Consider the following 21,286-nt stretch of genomic DNA (forward strand, 5'->3'; position numbering starts at 1 on the left):
ATGAATATGTAGATATATTTATGGATTTTTATTCTGTTCTGTTGATCTATGTCTATGCCAATACTATGCTATAGCTTTATAATAAATCTTGAAGTCAGAAAGTCTAAATCCTACAACTTTGTTTTTCTTTTCTAAATTGCTTTCGGCTATTCTAGATTGTTTGGATTGTCACATGAATGTTAGAGTCAGCTTATTAATTTCTACTCCCCAAAAAGGCCTGCTGGGATTTTGATTTGGTTTGCATCGAATTTAACCTTCACTTTGGGAGAACTGTCCCCTTAACAACATTGAGTCTTCCAGTTCACACACATGATGCATCTCTCTATTTATGTCCTTTCAAGACAGAAAAGTAAGAAGCCAGGAAAACCCCTTAGCAAGCGGAGTGGGGAAACTGAGACAAATAGCTGATTCAGACTGGCCTCATCCAGCACCCTCCTCCCCGCCTCCTTCTCCCTTGCTCAACTGCTCCGTTGGGCATTAAGCCCTCTGGACAAAGAGGTTCTGACCCACACTGAATAATCTTAGGAACAGAGCCTTGGGTCTGTTGAGCACAGAGACAGAGTTTTGGTCAAACTAGGGCAGAGGTGTCAAACTCATTTTCACTGGGGGCCACATCAGCCTTCAAAGGGCCAAATGTAATTTTAGGATTGTATAAGTGTAATTACTCCTTAACAGTTATGCTAGAGCTTGGCGCTGCTGCCAGGTAGAAACAAGGTGGAGGGCTGAATTCAGCCCGTGGGCCTTGTGTCTGCCACCTGTGAACTAGAGGTAACATCTAGACTTCAGTTGTGTTTCAGCTCCAGGCCCAGAATAACAGCAAAACCAAACAAGGTGACACATGGCTGCCTCAGGATCAGCTGCAAGAACTAATGACCCCCTACCCTAGTGCCGACCAATCAGTAGAGACCGACTCTGACTCTCTGATCATTTTTGATGCATCTGCATATTAAAAGATACACCTGGAACTTCCGCCAAGATGGAGGCGTAGGTGGAAGCACTGTGCCTTCTTGCACAACCAAGTTTAAAAACAACAAAGTTTTAGCAACAAAAAACACAGCCAAACCACAGAAAATTTGAACTATACAGAAGTCTGACAACAATGAACCCTTCAGCCAAACTGGTAAGAGGGGCAGAGCCAGTAGCAGAGGGGGGTCGCGCAGGAAAGATCCACCGGAACAACCCGGGTGTGAGACCCAGGTGTGCCAGCAGCCGTGGGCAGATCCCAGGTGTGGAGTAGTGGGTGGACCCGCTGAGGGTGCAAGGCGGTGGACCCACTGAGGGCAGACCATGGTCACACATTTGCGCGCAGATAAACTGGTGAAGAAGTGAGCAGTGAGATGGACGGTGCAGGCCCCAGTGGCGGGAAGCAGCAGAGCGGACTGCCATTGCTCCCTCTCTGACCCCGCCCCCACATACAGTGTCACAAACCAGCGACCTGGGTGGCCCTACCCTGGTGAACACCTAAGGCCCCTCTCCTCATACATAACAGGCACAAACGGATCAAAACATGGCTCAAGAACAACTCAGAGCCCTAGAGCTGATAAATCTAAGCAATGAAGAAATAGCCAAACTTTCAGATGCACAGTTCAAAACACTGGTGATCAGGATGCTCACAGAACTGGTTGATTTTGGTCACAAATTAGAGGAACACATGAAGGCTAAACTAATTGAAATGAAGGGAAATACATAGGAAACCAATAGTGATGGAAAGGAAACTGGGACTCAAATCAAAGGAGTGGACCAGAAGGAGGACAAAAATGACTAAACAGAAAAGGATGAAGAAACAAGAATTCAAAAAAATGAGGAGAAAAAAAAATGAGGAGAGGCTTGGGAACCTTCAGGACATCTTTAAATGTTCCAACATCCGAATTATAGGGGTACCAGAAGGGGAAGAGGAACAGCTACCAGTGGAAAACTTATTTGAACAAATAACAAAGGAGAACTTCCCCAATCTGGCAAAGGAAATAGACTTCCAGGAAATCCAGGAAGCTCAGAGAGTCCCAAAGATGTTGGACCCAAGAAGGAACACACTAAGGCACATCATCATTACATTAGCCAGGATGAAAATGAAGGAGAGAATCCTAGAAGCAGCGAGAGATAAGGGGACAGTCACCTACAAAGGAGTTCCCATCAGACTGTCAGCAGATTTCTCAAAAGAGTCCTTACAGGCAAGAAGGGGCTGGAAAGAAGTATTCCAAGTCATGAAATCCAAAGACCTACAACCAAGATTGCTCTATCCAGCAAAGCTTTCATTTAGAATGGAAGGACAGATAAAGTGCTTCTCAGATAAGATCAAATTCAAGGAGTTCATCATCACCAAGCCCTTATTATATGAAATGTTAAAGGGACTTATCTAAGAAAAAGAAGATAAAAAAACATGAACAGTGAAAGGACAGCAAACTCACAGTTATTAACAACCACACCTAAAACAAAAGCAAACTAAGAGGCCAGCTAGATCAGGAGCAGAACCATAGAAATGAAGATCACATGGAGGATTAGCAACAGGGGAGTGGGAGAAGGAGAAGGGGGAAGAAGGTACAGAAAATAAGTAGCATATACGGTAGATAGAAAATAGATGGGGGGCAAGAATAGTATGGGAAATATAGAATCTAAAGAACTTGAGACACATAGTCATAAACTAAAGGGGGGGAATGGTGAGGGAGGGGATATGCAGGGTGGAGGGGAATGAAGGGGGGAATAGAACAACTGTAATGGCATAATCAATAAAATATATTTTTAAAAAAAGATACACCTGGAAAGCTGATGAATATTCTATTGAGATCCTCTCAGACCTTCCCTAAAATTCCCACCTTTAGAAAACAAATAAAAACCCTTAAGACAAAGGACCCAGTGCCCATTCGTCCTGGAGCATGCCTGTGTCTCTCCCCTGCCCTTTCCTCAGGTGCGTAGTTCTGTTTTCTTCCTCCAAAGCTTTAGAGGTTCCCAGGAGACTTGCAACCAGGGAAGCAGCGGGAAGTGGCAGGTCATCTCAGCTAACCTCTGGAACCTGTTGCCAAGGGCCCTTATTTAACATCTGTAACTTGTTTCCTGAGTCTGCCCATCCCAGCTGGCTCACTTCTGCTGCTGCTGTGACTTTCTAAAGGGCAAGACATCTCTGAGCAGCCCGCTTGAATCGTGTCTTTGAGTATATTAAGTTTGCATGCTGAATAAACTCCCTCTTGTGCTAGCGTTCTTGGCTCTGAACTCTGTCTTTGCCCAACTCAAGAACCAGAAGCCGTCATTGCTGCTAACGCTTTTAATCTGATTCAGCAATATTTTGTCATTGTTTTTCAGCATTTTTTCTACTGCAATTTACTCTGCTGTATGATGGATTGAATGTTTGTGTCCCTCCAGCCCCGAATCCGTATGTTGACGCCCTTACCCCCTCCCAATGTGATGGTGTTCAGAAGTGGGGGTCTTAGGAGGTATTAGGGTTAGATGATGTCATGAAGGGGGTGTCTCATGATGGGATTAGTGTCCCCATACTTAGAAAGGCCCGACGAGGACACAAAGAGAAGGTGTCTATAAGCCAGCAAGAGAGAGCTCACTGGAACCCAACCATGCTGGAATCCTGACCTTGGACTCCCAGTGTCCAGAACTGTGAGCAATGATTTTCTGTCATTTATAAGCCACCCAGGCTGTGGGATTTTCCTGGGCAGCCTGGGCTGACTAAAACACGCCTTTAATCTCATCGTGTGTAGTTTTCATTTCAGACATTGTAGTTTTCGTCTCTGCAAATTCAATTCGATTTTTCTCTTTTTTAAAATATCTTTAATGTCTCCATTTGATGTGTCCAATATTTCTTCTAGCTTCTTGAACACATAGGGTGCAGTTATAATAACTTTAGATATCCTTGTCTACTAATTCAATTATCTGTCATTTCTGATTTGGTTTCAGTTGATTGATTCTCTGCTTCTGTCTATCACAGGTCATATGCTCCTGCTCCTTTGCAAGACCAATAATTTATTATTGGATGTCAGGCATTGTGAATTTTACCTTTTGACTGATGAAAAATGTTTTTTTATAAATTTTTAAAAATACTTTTTTCTGGGCTACAGCTAATTGACTGGAAACATTTTTTCTAAATATTTTATTTAATTTTAGAGAGAGGGCAAGGAAAGTAGAAAGAGAGGGAGAGAAATATCAATTGTGTGGTTGCCTCTCACACGCACCCCCTACTGGGGACCTGGCCTGCAACCCAGGCTTGTGCCCTGACTGGGAATTGAACCTGAAACCCTTTGGTTCACAGGCCTGTGCCCAATCCACTGAGCCACACAAGCCAGAGTGACTAGAAACATTTTTATCTGTTGGGCAACTTTTATCAGTTGTTTCAACTTTGTTAGGCGGGGCCCTTCCAGGTGTTTGACTTGGTGCTGCACAAACCCTGACATTCCCTACTGTGGTTGTGGGACGGGAAACTATTTCCAGCCCTGTGGGAGCTCTGGGGATTTTCCCCTCTAATTCTTTTGGGCTGTTCTTTCCCCTGCACAGGACTGTTGTGTCGCACGCAGGCACTGATCCTGCGCAGCTGAAAACCAAGTACCCCTCTGCCAACCTCCAGAGCTTTCCCTGGGCAGCTCTTCCTCTTCCCCACTCTGTCCTTCAGACTCTGGCCACATTGGCGTCCCACCCCCTGGCTCTGTCTCCTTAACTCCAGAAGTGATGCCCCCCTTGCACCAAGGACTCTCACCTCCTGTGTTCCCATCTCTCAGGGATGACTGTCCTTCATAACCTGATGTTCCTGCAACCATCAGTATGGAAATGAACACATACACGCACACAGTTCAGCACAGTCCATGTGTGTATTTGCAGGAACATTTCCAGAAACTTTGCTGGGTCCTTGGACACCAGCCAGGGCCAGGACTCTAAGCACCAGAAAGACACCTTTGGCAATTCAAAGTGAAATATAAAATGCTTAATTATAAAAACAGTTTTTGTTTCTAAATGATACAAACCTATGAGGATGCTGAATTCAAAGCAGCTGCTTTCTGGATTTTCTCTGTGTGTGTCCCTATTTTGCTGGTTTTCTGAGCACTAGCTGGAGCCACTTGTAGTTACAAATTTTGGCTGAGGGAAGAGCACGGGTGAAAGATTCCTGCCGACCCACAGGGGGCACCCAAGGAATGCTTGCTGCCTGGCTCGGTGAAGCTGCGCCAGACAGTACGGCGCAAGCCATCACCTTTCTTCTGCTGACAGAGGGTTTTGCATTAAATCCACAAATGGGAGCTACGGCTTCACGGCCCATGGAGGTCAGGCTGCCCAAACAGCAGATTGAAGGAGAGATCGCAATAAAATAGAGTCAATTCGATCCAGGGCCGGGCTCCCAGGTTTGGGAGGCGGAGCTGGAGTGGAAGACCCGGAACTCCCCGGGGAGGGCGGGGTGTCAGTCAGGTCTCCCATCTCCCCAGCCTCCCCTACTCCACTCCCCACAGAGGTGTCAGAAGAGAATGAGATTTCTACGCGCACGGTGTAGAAGAGACTGAAAAAAATCTTCTAGTAGGATCTCCAAACAGTGACGTGCCTGACGACACACAGAGTGGACGATTTCATTAACATCTTCCCCTCCACGCCACAGATTTCCAGGACTGTGCTCCTGCTTACTTTTCTTAGTTTTGATACAATTGGCAAATACAAAGATTACACACAAAGGGCCTTACTTTTACTATTTTCACTCTCTAAATTTTTAGAAGTTGATTCCTTTAGTCTTCTGGACAGAGTTGTCAGGTTTTACTATTCTTTTTTGGTTGAGCTGTGGCCAATTGTTTTCTATTTATTTTTCTCATTTAATGGTATCTGAAGTTCTATCACTTCATTCATTCACATACCCATGTTCTACTCACTCACTCATCCATACATACATGCACCTAGCCATCCGTCCACCTGTCCATCCATCATCCATCCATTTCATTCACTCAGCAAACCAAAATTGTGCACCTACTATGCTCCAGGTACCCAAGTAAGCACTGTGGATACAATGATGAGCAAAATAAAAAATGATCCTTTCTCTCATAGAATTCATTTCAGAGCCTCTGCTATTCCAGGTATGTGTGGACCAGTCTCACCTGGGAGCTTGTAAGAAAAAAACATCTCTGGGCAGTCCCAGCCCCAGTCAACCAGCATTTGCCTTTTAGCAAGCTCTCCAGGCCATTTGGGGGCACATGAACAAATGAGGGGCACAGATAGGAGGATGCAATGGGAACTTAAGTTTGGGTGATAGAATTGTTTTTTAAGACTTAAAACAAATACATTAGAAATTCATGAGACCTTGGGAACAGCAGTGGCTGAGGAGATGCTTCAATCTGCCCTGAGTCTCAGGCCCGAGTCTCTCCTCAGTGTGGACACTCTTCAGCACATCACTCTTGTCTGACTTGTTATCACCCAGCATCCTTTCCTATTGCTTACTGTGGTGGAAAGAATGATGGCCCCCAAAGATGTTGGCACCCTAATGTCCGGAAGCTGTGGGTATGTTGCTTCACATGGCAAAGGGGATTTTACAGATGTGCTTAGATTGAGAATCTCCAGAAGGGGCGATTCTCCTGGATTATCTGGGTGGGTCTGATATGATCAGAGGGTCTTGTAAGAGGGAGGCAGGAGAGTCAGAGGGGAGAGATGAGGCTACACTGCAAGGTTTGCAGACAGAGGAAGGGGCCTTGAGCCAGAGGGGCCAGCAGCCTCCGGAAGCTGGAAAGGCCAGGAAATGGTCCCCTGGAGCCTCCACAAGGAGCCAGCCCAGCCCACTCCTTGATTTGAGCCCCTTATGGCTCTTTGGAGAAGAAGTTTGTGTTGTTTTCAACACAAACTTGGTGGTGATTTGTGACAGCAGCCGTAGGACAGTCACACACCCACATTTGCCACCAGCACACGATTCCAGGTTTAATAGAATATCTTTTGATGACTATGATAATCCCATCCTTTCTCTAAGGATTAGTCTGACTTCAGAGAACCTGGACATGGAATCTGGCTTTTCCACTTCTCGACTAGGTGGCCGTCATTTATGAAATGGGGTGGGGGGGTAGACCAAATCAGGGCTTCCGCTGAGCTCCCCGGAGCTCTGGGGACTCATCTCCACTCCCCACAGCCCAGCACCTCAGAGCTCCTTGTGCCATGTGCCCTGCTCCTGTGGGGGAGTTTATCTGAAGACAGCCTTCGATGTCAGAGAATGTGTTTGAAAGCCACTGCATTTTTGAAATTCTTTATAATGTTGCAGGTAAAAGAGAAACCTGACTTCACTGAGCTCTTCTCAGAGCTCCCTGCCAGCTCCACTGGAAGGAGCTGGATTTTTTATCTGGTTCTCCTTCCCCCCTGGAAAACAGAGAGTGTGCTGGCTGAGCCATTTCTGGACACCAGCTGTGTGCCCCTGGGGAAACGAGCTCACTCTCTGAGCCACAGTTTGCCCTCTGTAAAATGAAGGAGTGAACAATGCCCGACTCCCGACATTATCAAGGATAAAAATAAAAGGATTGGTGGAGTGTGGTGTAATAATAATGATACTGATAACAATTGCCCAACACCTACTATGTGCCAAGTACCTTGCTCTGCCCTCACTTGATTCTTGAAACTCCCGTCCAAGGACAGCATGGTTGCCATCATCATCCAGGCCAGGAAGGGTTCCACTGTGATGCCACTCTGGGGAAAGGTCACCTTTGCCTGAACAACATCAATCAGATGTCCCCAAGTGCATCCTTCCTGCCACTGGGACCCCTCAACCCACGGTCAGGACCTTGCGACTGATGTTGTTGTCCACGAGCGAAAGTAGGAGGGCAATTACTTAACAAGCCTAAGAAAACAGATTCGTTTGTAATCAAACCTCTTGCCAACTTTCCACTCCTCACATAGATTCTTCTTTGTCTTCAGAGCCGGAAAAATGTGTGAGTCATATATATATATACATATATGAATGTACATATGTCTGTATATACTATACGTGTATAAAAAATCTGTATATATAGGGTGCTGCAATAAACCTAACTGAAAGAAACCTCACACAGAGTAATCTGATCATACATTTATGACTGGGCAGATCACGGTGGGGAGTCACTCCCAAGGCCTATAACTTCTTAGTGAAAGGTTCACCTTTGCCTTAAGCCAGCCCTGCCCATTGTTCTTGGGCACCTAGGTTAACGCACCTTTGAAAAGAGGATGCCAGAGTCGTCATCTTTTCCAGACCCCCCTGAAGCACAACCACCCTCAAGAGAGCACGGAGCGTTGCTGACTGTCCTGTGATCTGATCCCTGCCTCACTTTCTCCCACCTTCATGTACTCTTCCTTCCCTTTCCTCCTTAATTACAACTGTATAAAAGAAACTGCAAATTGCTATTATTTGGAGCATTTGAGATCTTGCTTCCCAGCAATGTTCTTCGGTTTGGCCCAAATAAAATCTTATAAAAATTCTCTACAGGTTTGTACATTTCTTATGTCGACAATAACATATGCAAAGTCAAATATCGGGCCTTCGAGATCTGTTTTTCTCTTTAAGACATCCTGTCTTGCTCAGGAAAATCAAGCCAGGGCCCCAAAGTGCTGAAAGGCAGGTGGGCTAGTTTCTCTGGTGGCAGTTTCACTTGGTGGTGGGGTTTGTCCCTGCACATTTTGCCAGATCGAGCAGGCGACCTGGAGCCCAGGGGAAGGGGGCCACAGATACTTCCAGCCTGCTTGAGCTGTTCCTGCTGGAAGTCACTGAGGGACTTACCTCGCCAGTGTCTGGGGTTTTCTAAGGCCCTGCTTCCTTTCTGCAGCAGCCCTGTAACTGGTGTGGCGGGGGCCGTGGCGTTCAGTCTGAGCCCCCCACACCTACAGCACCGGGTTCCCAGCCATGGCAGACAGGAGGAGCAGACACTCCCAACTAAAGTCCCTCGGTGTCTGAATTGAAAGCCATTGCCAGGGTTCAGAGAAAACCCTGGTTGCTCCCCTCACTCACCAATGGGACAGGAAAAGCTTCAGGACAATGTACCTCTTATTCTAGACCTTAAGATTTCGTTGCCACTACCACCAGACCAGGAGACGGGGAACTTTCCTGATGGGATAAACATATTGATGTAGAACAGAGGGTTGAATGCTTTTTTTGAAATGTTAAAACTCCCCTTTGAGATGCCCATCTGTTCATTCCGTCGCTCAGTGGTGTGCTGGGACCTCATGGTGAACCAAACAGAGTCCCTGCTGCGTTGAGGACCTCACAGTCCCTCCCCCTCCCCATCACAGTCGGGTTTATTGAAGCATAATTTGTGTAAAATTCCCCCTTTTTAGTGGGCAGTTCTGCAGGTTTTGACAAACATGTTTTGCTGTGTACCCCTCACCACAATCGAGATTCAGACCATGCTCTCGCCATCCCCAAATTTTCTCATCCTCTTCGTCTTGTCCCCTTGTAACTGTCTGTCTTCTGTCCACATGGATCTGTGCTTCCAGAGCAGCGTCTGGATGGAATCACACAGGATGTGGTCTTTTGAGTGTGGCCGCTCCCACTTAGCTGAATACGTTTGAGGTTTATTCCTGTTGTTCTGCATACTAAGAGTTCATTCTGTGGATGTCGCACTTTGATGCCGTCTTAGAGACAGACAGAAGGAGAGCCACCCTGTTGACCAAACTGTCCCTGAACTGACCGACTGTGTTTCACTGGAGTGGACATTAAATTTTCTCCCATAGGCAGAGTTAGGTCTGCAAAGGCAGATTTGATTGTCACGGGAAAATAGATAAATGTCATTTCTTACACCCCCAACTCTGTGGGTTGAGCAACTCCTATTCACTTAGGTGATTTTTGGTGTGTTTTGACTGGAACAATATGACCCCAGCTGGCCTGATAGTGAGCGAGGGCCCCAGTAAAGCCCTGTCCCCCAGGCTTTATGACAACAGTGCAGAGTCACAGAGGTCCTACAGTCCCCAGAGGAGCTCCCTCCCTTTGCTGAGAGCCTTGGCTCCTGTGAGCAGTGTTTTGCCCTTTTGGGGCTGATGGGAGAGGATGGAGTTTCTTGGAACTGCTCAGACTGCCAGTTACTGTGGCCCCAAGAAAGCCTGTGGCTTCAGTGTGGTGCCTCCAGCTGTGCCGGCCCCAGTGATCCAGGAATGTTACCAGCCCTATTACCTGCCTGGGTACCGCTACCTCAACTCGTGGAGACCCAGCCTCTTCTACAAGGTCTCCAATGCTCAGACCTGCCTGGACAAGGGAGCCACATGCCACAGCTCTGTGAAGCCACCCATCACGCTGCCGGTGCTCCACTCAGCGCTCTTCTGTCGCTACAGCCCCCAAGACTGGGACAGGTCCAACGAGCTGCAGGTGCGCGGGGCCGAGGCCTCTCGGCTGTGGGCTGGCAGGCTGACAGGGGACTCCTTGCAGCTCATGCAGGACAAGGACCAGCTGACCCGCCAGATGCAAGAGGGGACCTGCCGGAACCTGGGCCAGAGGCTGTCAGACATTGGCTTTTGGAAGTCTGAGCTGAGCTATGAGCTGGACAGGCTTCTCAACGAGAACCGCAGCCTGGACACTGTCAAGAAGCGGCTGGAGTGTGCTGCCGAAGAGGCCAACTGTCCCCTGCAGGCGAGTGTGGGGCTGGGAGCAGGGTGCAGAGGCCACCACGCAGTGCCTGCATGTTTTCTGAGTGAGGACAAGGATGGTAGGCTCTTAGGGGTTGGTTTGAGCAGCATCATCCTCTATAATCAGTTTTTAAGACAAAAAATATAATCTGAGTCATTTTAGGATAATCCTAGTCAAATCAGGGTTCCTTACAGTGAATGGAGTTTCTTTTCCTCTTTGGGGTTACATGGAAACAAGAGTTCCATCAGGCATGTGCGTGTGGTGGTCTAGAGAGGTCACGCTTACAATAACTGTTTCGTTTGTCTCTGAAGTTCTCAACACCTGCTCACATACCCTATGAGATTCACATTTACTATTTAGCGGTCCTCGCCCCGCACTAGAATACAGGCGCCATGAGGGCAGGAAATTTTGTCTGCTTTGTCGCCAATGTGTTTAACACGGACACTCAGCTCTGATGTACTGTACTTCTCTGTGGGTCCTTTACAAGCAATGTCGGTGCTCACTGCCTGTTCACTATACTACTGGCTTGAATATCTTCCTAGCCTAGCCCAGTGTGGGGCACATGGGAGGCACTTAATGAGTACTGGTTAAATAAATGAATAAATATCTGAATATGAACATTTTCAAGACTTCCTTGGTCTCCCATCATACCCCGGATCAGTAAGGATGGCTTTGGGCTACATGGAAACAGGTATATAACTAAAGCCACTCAACCAAACAGGAATTTCTTTTTCTGTCACAGTGAGAATTCTAGAGAAAAACAGAGCAAACTTCTGCACTTGATGCCAGAAAGTAGACAGGCTCCAATCTCTGCTTGGCCATCCTTAGCATGTAGCTGCTATCCTACTGCTTGCAAGGAGGTTTCGTGTCTCATATTGTGAGTTCCTGCTTGCAAGGAGCTTTTGATATTTTCGTGTGAGGCAGGAAAGGCATTGTGCCAACTGTGTCTGTCTTTTTGTGGGAAGTATCAGTTTTCCAAAGGGTGCATCATGGGATTTCATTTTTAGCCCATTTGCCAGAACTCACCTGGGCTCCCTGGCTTCAGGGAGTCTGGGTAAGTATTCTTCTCTGGAGTGTACATTGGGTAAGGAGCCTGCCCTGTGCTGGGGGAGCTGGTCTTGGCCACCCAGAATGATGTTCTGTGGCTCCCTGGAGCACGTGGGGACTCGGAACCTCCTGCCTGGAAACCTCCTGCCGCAGCTCCTGCTGCCTGTCAGGTGTGGGGGCTTCTGTAGGAGAGGTTCTGCCTCCAGATCCTCTGGGAGACGTGGCACAGATTCCATCCACTACAGTGGGGTGGGGGGAGTCCCACTGTTTCCCTGCACCCCCAGGTTTCTCCCTGGGAGGAGAGTGGGCAGGAGTGCTGCTCGGAGACTGAGGGCAGCGTCCCAAATCTATGCCCTCCTCTTCTGCTCTCCCCCCACCTCCCAGCCTGTCTGGGGAACTCAGCCCTGGCCCTCACATCATGTGGCCTCCTCAGACGGCCCCATGGTGGCACAGGGTCCAGAGACATCTCGATTCTCTCCGCTTCTCTCCATGTGCAGGGTCACCGCCTCAGTCCAGGTGCCTCTCGCTGGGCAGTGGTAACCACCTCCCCATTCCTGCTCCCCTCCAACCTGTTTTCCAGACAGTGGTCAGAGGGGTGATTTTAAATATTAAACTGGATCTTCCCACTTCCCCACTCAACCCCCCTCACTGGCTTCCTAATGTGCCCTAATTAACATCTAAATTACTAACCACAGCCTCCAACTGCAGCTTCTGCCCACCAGTCCATCCTCACTTTCTCCTCTCCAGTCCCAACAGTTTTCTGTCCTCTCCTCCTCCTACCTCGGCCTTTGCACCTGCCGCTCCCTCTTCCTGCTGCATGATTCCCATTCAGCTCTGCTGCTTCTCTTGGTTTAGGTCGTGGCGTGTGACCTCAGAGAGGTCCTCTCTGATCACCCTGACACACTTACTCCCCGCCAAGCCCCCCACATCACTGTTTTCCTCACAACTCTTACTACAGTCAGAAATGATTGAGTTTATGTGTTTCCTTGTGGGTGTTCTTCCCTCTCTGTGAAAGCTCCATCACAGCTGGGGCCATCTGTGGAGTTTATTGCTGTTTCCCCACTACCTTGAGGGGCTCAGGAAATTCTTGTGGAATCAATGAATCCCTCTCTTCCCTGAGGTCCCAGATGCACTGGCATTCCGATGCCAAGATGTGATGCTCCCCATTTCCTGCCCTGCCCCCTACTCTTTGTGACATCACAGGCTGGTGGCCCATCACCATTCTCAGTCTCACTGCAGGGCTTCCCCCAGCTGCCACTTCTCCTGTCTCCTGTTCCGCTCTGCTCATGTCCCCAGGACAGTTGAAGGTCCATTGCTGAGTGGCAGGGTTTACCGGGCTTGGCCTTGGTCACTTTCCTAAGCTCCCCTCCCATTTAGAAATGTCCAAAGACAGGTTTTCACATCCAGTTGACACCTGGACAATGATGGGGTGAGGGGCATCAACTGTCCTTGCAGCCCAAAATCCACATATAAGTTTTCACTTTCCCAAAACTTAACCACTAATAGTGTACTATTGATGGGAAGCCTTACTGATAACATAAACAGTCAAGTAACACATATCTTGTATGAAGTATAATATACTATGTTCTTACACTAAAGTAAGCTAGAGATGAAAAAATGTTATTAAGAAATTCCCAAGGGAGGGAAAATACAATATCTACAATATTTATTGAAAAAATCTGCATCTAAGTGGACCCATGTAGTTCAAACTCACATTGAAGGGTCAATGTCAACAATAATTAATATTCATAGATAATATTAATTGCCATTATTTTGAGTGCTTTACACTTCTCAAGCTGACTTAACATGCACAGCAAACTGGTGTGATATGCACCAGTATTGCACTCCCTGACCACCCCCCGCCAGAAACCCACGCAGATGCACAATGATGCCACTACCTGAAGTATCCAGTTTCCTGGGGATAAAACAGATCATGGCCAAGAGAGATGTGAGTCCCTCCTCTCAGGGTCTGATAGACAGCAGGGAGAATCCCCAATCTCCCCTGCTTGCTTCCTGCAGGTGGCCCTGGAGTGTCTGTACCACCGAGAGAAAAGGATTGGGATCGATTTGGTCCATGACAATGTGGAGAAAAACCTTATCCAGGTAAGGTGCCTCCTGAGTCACCCAATCCCTTAAGGTGGGAGGGAGGACCAGCTGGTCAGAGAGTGTTCTGAGCTGCCTGCTGGGAGCAGAAGCCCCATATGTCAGCCCGTGCAGAGTTGGGGCTCAGAAAGCCTGGGTGGGGGGCCAAGGTTGTGGTTTAGGAACAGGGAGGAAGGTCGTTTGACTTTCAGTCTTTTCATCTCCAAACTGTGGGTGCCATCTTCATCACACTAGTAAATAATAATAATAATAATAACTAGCATTAATTGAGCACCTACTCTATGTACCACTTGGTATGCATTATATAATTCAGTGATAAAATATTCCATAATTGAGTAGTTGGCACAAAGTAGGTGCTAGATTTTCTTTTAATCTGGAAATACACAAAAAAGGAAGGAAGGTGGGCAATGTATGTGGAATCTCCATAGTCGCGACCCTCATCTCTCTGGCCCTGGGATCACACGGGGTGGGGCAAGAAATGGACTCCACCCTGACATTTCAGCTTGTGGGGTCGGGGGTGGGCAGTGGGAGGTGAGGATGGGGGCTCTGGTCTGGGGGACAGGAGGGTGTGAGTTTCTAAGGGGCACTGTTCTTTCTGACATTTTCATTGCAGGAGGTAGATTTGTTAAAATGTTGCCAAGAACAGATGAGAAGACTAGCTCAGAGAATTGATATCCAGATGAGGTAAGGGCTGCTTTCTCTCCCTCTTAGAGTTTGTACTGGGTCCCCCAGGTGTCGTGGGGAAAGCCAGATGGACCCCTGGCTCTAGGTGGTTCTTATGGTCAGTGGCCTATTGGGAAGTGTTTAACAACCAGCTCCCTAGAAAGGAAAAAAAAATCCTGATTTGGAGCATTTGCCGATTTCAGGGGTATAAATGCTGTTATCATAGCTGATTTCATTCTACCAGTAGGATGTTACTGAGATGTGCACATTGGTTCTCATGAGTCAGCACATCACTGGTTGTTCCTGTTTGCAATGAGAGCCTCAGCAAAAGAAATCGTTCTCACTGTGGCCTCCTCACTGTGGCTTCCCCATGTGAGTTCTGAACCTTGGGAAATGGCAGAGAGTGGGTGGCATTAGACATCAAGGTGAAAGACAGGGGCATCTCCAGAGTAGAACTAGTGGACGCTTGAGCCGAGAGCCTTCAAAAGGAATCAGCTTTTAGTTCTTGGAAGATTATGTAACTGGTACCATGACAAGCCAAGAGGCTCCCCCATAATTAAAGAGAGGCTTGAGTTTTACAAGGCTTGGAGCCCATAGCTAAGCCCTTGGCTCCCAGCTCTTCCAGAGGCAGCCTTCCTGCCTGGCTCTCGACTCCGGCACTTGCTTTTAACTCATGCAGGGCACACAACTCTGCTAGCTTCTCCTCTTCCTTTACTCAGACAGAGGTAGCAGGAGGCAAGCTGGCAACCTTTTCAGGGCTTCCCTCCCTGCTGTGTGTGGCATGTGGGCAGCCCGAACGGAATGCTAAGGGGCCAGGCAGCTTGCACATAGGCTCCGGGGGTGCCCTGGCCTGCCATACCCCAGCGGTCACCTCCACGCCTCCATCACCACAGCTGTCCCTCAACTCCACTGAGGCAGTGAGGACTGGGTGGCAGGGGTTGCAGAGAATCGCCCAGGACAGTATAGCATCCAAGACAGGGTTGAAAAGCTACTTGCAGAACTGAAGGCAAGGTTAGGGGCAGATCCGAATGAGGTGCAAACATAGCACCTCACTGAATGGATGAAAGCAGGTTAAATCCTGTCATCTGCATGCCTCTGTCCTGACTTCTGACAATTCCACCCTCCACTTGGGTTGCTGTTTGCCTAGCATTTGTCTATACATTAATTCACTTTTTAAAAACCTTATATACTTGGATTTAAACAAAAAACATGTGGGCAGGTGAATGCCTTTACCGCATTTTTATTGCTTGAGTTTTTACAATGACTTTTTTTTGGCAAGAGTGAATGGTTTTCCTTTGTTGTTGACGTAAGACTATGACAAAACTTGGCCTTGAGGCGCCGAGGAGGCTGAAGTTTAGGGAGCAGGACAGTTTGAACTGGCAAAGGGAGCAACAGGCCAGACTTGAAACTGAGGAGCTGAACCCCAGAAGGGAAATTCTGAGACTCGGGTTGGGGGGGGCTACTTGTGCAACCCCAGACAATGAAGGACATGGTGGGAGAGTCGGGAGAACCAGAGAGAATGAAACAGACCAAGCCAGTCCCATCACCGGGGCAACAGGGAAGCACTGAGAGAGACAGACAGACAACATGAAGTGGTCAACAGAGTTGGGAGGGGGGTGTCAGAGAGACAGAGGGACAGAGAGGGACAGAGGAGAGACGTAGTTGTACTCAAAAAAGAGAGAAATGAAGAGGTGAGTTAGAGACAGAGAAGAGCAGAGGTGGAGAGGGGCGGACACAGAGACACAGGAAGAGAGAGCAGGAGATGCTGGAACGGACACTGGGAGATGCACCAGCTGAGGCAGAAGGTTGCGGGCTGGGGAGCATCCCCTTCGCGGGACCAGAGGCTGGGCCACCCTGGATGGAGATGGTTCTATCTTGAGGAGCAGCCCGTTTGTCAGAGAATGCCTATCATCCTGCAGGGAGGCAGCCTGTGCTGTCAGGCTGCCTAATTAACCTAGAAATGGCCAGAGCTTTATTACCAGTGTGTCCTGGCCGCCTGCAGGGAGGCTCTGCCACTGACCTACTCAGGTGGCTAACCTGGCACAGGCAGGCCTGGACTCTTGACGTGCGGTTTTCCGGGTGATTCCTGAGGCCCCTGTCCGGGCAGCACCACGTTCTCGGCTCCCCAGCCTTCCTAACAAAGCAGGAAAGGCTCTTCCTGACTGGGCAGGAGCCAAGTTCTGGCTTTTTTCCAGTAGATCAACAGCTAGGTGAGCCTTGACACTGGCAGGGCTCACTGTCTTGGGCCAAGGAAGGGACTCAGAAGCTGTCCCATTTTTCTCCAGGCCTCATGAGCAAGGGCCAGGAGTCTGGACGAGCTCGCCGGGGATTCTGAGGCCCCAGGATGCCTCCATCTGACCCAACATCATCTCGAGTATCCTGATAGGTCAGGGCCCACCATCAGGATTCAATGTTCCTGCTCCTGGCCTGTTTGTAACCCCTCACCAGCTCCCAGTATCCATAGCAGAAAAAGAAAGTGGCAGAAAGATGGAGACAGACAGGGGAGAAGGAGAGAGAGAGAGACAGAGACAGAGACCCTAAGGCAGAGAGAAATTAAGAAAGATGAGGCAGGAAGAGACAAAAATGTGAGAAAGAGACAGAGGAACGGAAAGAGAAAGAGAGAACGAGAGGACACAGAAGGGGAAGGCGAGAAGCCAAGGTAAGAGGTGCACCCATCATCCCAGTTGGCATCAGGACATCAGCTTGCTTAGTCAGTTATTCCCTTGTTCTCTTTCAGTCCTTCTAAGCACTTCAAGGCGAGATTCCCAGTGGATGCTTAGGTGCTTTTAACACTGAGTACTCTCTTTTTCAAGCAAGAGGGAAACAGAAAAAATTCAGGCTTACACCCTTCTAGAGACAACGGATTCTAGCTAGGACTCTGTTAGTGCTCAGTATTTATGTTTGAGGTGACCCATTAACGGAAAGAATTATTGTTTTTTTAAGACAGTGATGGAGATTTTCCCTTTAAATACATTTACCATGTTTATATTTTTAAAGTGATTTAATAAAAAAGATAAGTAGGATGCAACTAATAGTGTAAGTACTTTGGGACTATGACAAGCATCGTGCAAATGATTCCCCGATGGCTAGAATTTGGCAAACAGGGGCCTTTGAGCCTAAGCTTCTTAGCCAAGACACCAGCCCTGTAGGTTCAAGTCCTGGCCCCTGACTTACTATCCTCCCGTTTCCTCTGCTCAGTCCCTGACTCTGCCCAGTCCTTGCCTCCACCCAATCCTGGACTCGGCCCCAGCTCGAACTCCACCCGGCCCCTGATTCTGACCACCTTACTGAGCTGCTTATAGGTCCCTAAACACCTGAAGGTCTCTGGCTCCTTGGCTTTTGCACATGTGATGTCCTTAGCTTGGAATTTTCATGCCCCCACCCAACTTTGTCCACAATGTCTACTCCTATTATTAGGAAAAACCAGCGTAGTAGCTCCCTGGGAAGCCTTCCCTGATTACCCCCTCACCCTGAGTTAATATTGCTTGGCATCATTTACAAACCCGCACTATTGCCCTTACCATTCTGTACATATGTAGTTTTACTCTATTTAGTTACACAAGTCTGTGAGCAATGTGAAGGTAAGTGACTGGGTCTTATTCACATCTTTTCCTTCTGTGCCAGCTGTAGGATGAGACACATGATTTAAAGCCATACCAGGCTTTGTTCAAAGTGTGAATTCATATCTTCCAAATCAGGTCAGCAAACTACAGCAGGAGGGCCAACTCTGGCCCACCACTTGTTTTTGTAAATAGAGTTTTATTGGAATGCAGCCATGCCCATCATTTCTACACTATCTGTGACTGCTTTCTGCAGAGCTGAACCATATGACCCACAAAGCCTAAAATATTTAGCATTTGACCCTTCAAAGTAAATGTTTGCTCACCCCTGTTCTGATAACAGCAGGTCTGCTTGGATTGGACGGAGGCCCTGGGGATGTAGTGAGGGCATCAAAGTGGGAAGAGGGCTGAGAAGCTGCTGGGGATGGACGGAGCACCCTCCTGAGAGTACAAAGACTTGGCTTTCAGCAGTGGCTCTGCAGCAACCTTCTATGTACTCTTGGGTGAGGAACTCTGGATTAATGCATAATTCAGGGATAAATCCTTGACAACAAACCCCCCCACCCACCCAGGGATAACCGAGACGCTCAGCATGCTCTGGAGAGGGACCTTGAGGACAAAAACTCAGCGCAGTTTATTGATGAAAAGTGTTTTAACCTGAGGAACACATCAGACTGCATCAGCTTCTTCCATGGCGTGGAGAAGGTGGATGGCACGTAAGTACTGGGCTCTTGGTCCCCATCTGCCCATGCACGGTGGGAGTGGGGTTTTCTGAGTCTGCTCCTGCCAAGCAGCCTTAAAGGGGCCTCGTGCACCAGTCAAGTGAGAGGCAGTGTGGTTGAACAGGAATCCTTGGTTGTAACCCACAGCATCCAATTCTGGCTAAAAGAATTTAAGACAAGTTGGAATTTATTGGAAGGCTGTAGGGAGCCACCGACTCAAGGGAAAGGCTGGAGGGGAAGGCTCTGGCAGCTTAAAGGAGCCAGGAAGTGAGAGCTAATCAGCTCTTTGTCAGAGCAACACTGTCTTTCTATTCTTGCCCCACTTTGCCCAAGATTCAAATTCCAGCAAGATGGAGCAAGGGATCGGCTCAGTGAGGGTCACACAACTGCTGCTGCTGGGCCAGGACATGCTGGGACACCTCAATTGGCAATGCCACCAAGCAATTCCCAGAACAAAATGGTAGTAACCAGAGGGAGGAGGAATTTGAGCTCAGCCAGAAGAGCCAATTGATGTTCACCATCACTGGTGGTGGTTAAGAGTGGGTTCTACAGCCAGGCTGTTGGCCGCAAATCCAGCCTCTACTCTAGCCCTTGAGGTACATAACTTAACCCCTCGGAGCCCCAGGTTCTTCATCTATAACACTGGAATAATAATAGTCCCCAACTCCCAGAGTGGCTATGAGTATGAAAAGTTTGGTGAGTGAAGTGCAAGCACAGAGCCTCAGGTAGGGGAATGACAACAGCCAATAATTACCGAGCACTTTGCTCTATGACCTCACTTTCTCGTCACAGCAGCTACGAGCTGGGTGCCTTCTGCATGCTGGGCGCTGTGGTGGGCATGTCACAACAACCTAGAACTTGATGGATGCAGAACTAAAGTATGCTTTCTCAACTGGTAGTTTGAAGGCTGGAGAGAGAGAGAGAGAGTCTGGGTACAAACAGAGGGTGGTGTCTCTCTTATCCTCTTTAAGAAATTCTCTAGCTCATAGATTTGTGCTTGTCACATAGTAGATGTGCCATAAATATTTGTTGAATGAAAATGAGTGAAAGGGGGAAGTGAGGGAAAGGAGGACAAGAGGAAGGAAGGGAGGGGAGAGGGAGGGAAGAAAAGGAGTTTGTTGGCAGTCTCCTCGACCACGCCCAGGGTCACTTTCTTGATCTTAGTAAACACTGAAGTGTTGAGAGGATGCTTTGGGGTTTTCAGCAATGACACCTGCTGGGATCTTTCTTTTCCTGACAAGGTTGATGCCCCCATAGTGCTGGCAAGGTGAGCAGGACATAGGGGTCTCAGTGCCTTCATCCATAGCCACCCACAGATGCCTCCCTGACACCTGAGCATCCAGGGCACATGCCCAGGAGGGGGCTACTATTTAAAGTTTCTCCCCCCCCCACACCTCCACTGCTGTTTGTGGTGACCGATCACTCCCCAGATGTGCTAGCTCCGGGCTGTTATTTGGGGTTACTCAAAGCAGGGCCATGTCTAGGCAGCTGAAAGGACATTTGGAGACTCTGAATTGCAGTGTCTGTTTACTGCAGTTCTCGCTGGCATGAATTAACTGATGATGATGGCGGTGGTAATAATGATGATGATGATAGTGGCTGCCTCTTACCTGATATTTGCTACACCCTGCTGAAAGATTTACACACAGTGTGTTGTGAATCATAAGTATTCATCAAAAATTTTTGATGAAAGTGTTTACTATTGCCAGGTGCTGTGATGGGGGGGGCTTCATATTCACTCAACAAACATGGGGGTAGGTGTCATTATTACCCCTGTTTATAATGAGGAAACTAAGGCTCAGACAGGTGAAGCGACTGGCCCACACTCACACAGTGAGTGGCAAAGCCAATGTCTGAGCCCACATGGATGGACGCTGTGCCTGGGTGTTTTGTCCAGGTGCCTTTCTGTCTCCCCAGCAGAGTCTGTTGTCTCTGCCATCTTTAGTCTGCAGGCGACACAGGCTACAGAAAGCCGTCCCACCCACTCCTGAGGCACACAACCCGCAAGGAGACAGGACACCTCTGGTAAATTCTCCCCAGGGACAGTGTGATTAAGCTGGTCGTTTCCTCTGAGGAGCTCAGCTGTCTGCTCCAGAGGAGGGTGAGGGCTCAGAGGTTTGAGCCGCCTTGACATTGACGGTGCCCTATCAGCACTGGGGTACATCTGCTGGTCTCTATCTGCTGTCCTTGGTGCCTCCTCCTTCCTCATCTGATGGTGAGTAGCTGTGAGACCTTGGAAAAGACACTTCACCTCAGGTCTTCGTTGAATGAAAGCTTTGGATCAGACATAGTGCCCCTCCCATCTCCAGAAGCCTGAGAGACCCCTGTTCGTTGCTTGCTTTTAACTCCTGCAAAAGCCAGACTAAACAACCATGTATTATATGTTTGCAAATTTCTATTCACGATGCAATCTAAGTGTGTTTTAAAACATTTGAAAAGAGACGTCTATTTCAGAAAATCCAGTCTTTTCTTTCATACTGTCTGAGAATAAAAATCTACTTAATAACTGGAGAGACTTCCTGGCTAGAAAAGACCTTGAAAAGTTAATGCATTTCCCGCCTTCTCGAAGGCTTCCCAGAGAACAGAACTCTTGTTGGTTGCTTGTTGTAGGGATTTATATACGTGCAGGAAGAACTTTCTCTTGCCTAAACTGAATCCCTTATGAA

At 48.1% G+C, this 21,286-nt stretch overlaps 1 protein-coding gene across 1 annotated transcript in view; it reads left to right on the top strand.

Moving 5' to 3' along the window:
• Nucleotides 1–9,952: 9,952 nt before the first annotated feature.
• The window catches only part of TEKT5 (tektin 5), a 33,057-nt gene continuing 21,723 nt past the window's right edge, over nucleotides 9,953–21,286 (top strand). The window contains exons 1-4 of the mRNA XM_037151194.2: nucleotides 9,953–10,528; nucleotides 13,592–13,675; nucleotides 14,289–14,359; nucleotides 18,471–18,614. Of these exons, the coding sequence (XP_037007089.2) occupies nucleotides 9,953–10,528; nucleotides 13,592–13,675; nucleotides 14,289–14,359; nucleotides 18,471–18,614 (875 nt within the window). The remainder of the gene's footprint in view (nucleotides 10,529–13,591; nucleotides 13,676–14,288; nucleotides 14,360–18,470; nucleotides 18,615–21,286) is intronic.

The sequence above is a fragment of the Artibeus jamaicensis genome, unplaced genomic scaffold, assembly GCF_021234435.1.
Source record: "Artibeus jamaicensis isolate MK-2021 breed Jamaican fruit bat unplaced genomic scaffold, CSHL_Jam_final contig_729, whole genome shotgun sequence".
Lineage (NCBI taxonomy): Eukaryota > Metazoa > Chordata > Mammalia > Chiroptera > Phyllostomidae > Artibeus > Artibeus jamaicensis.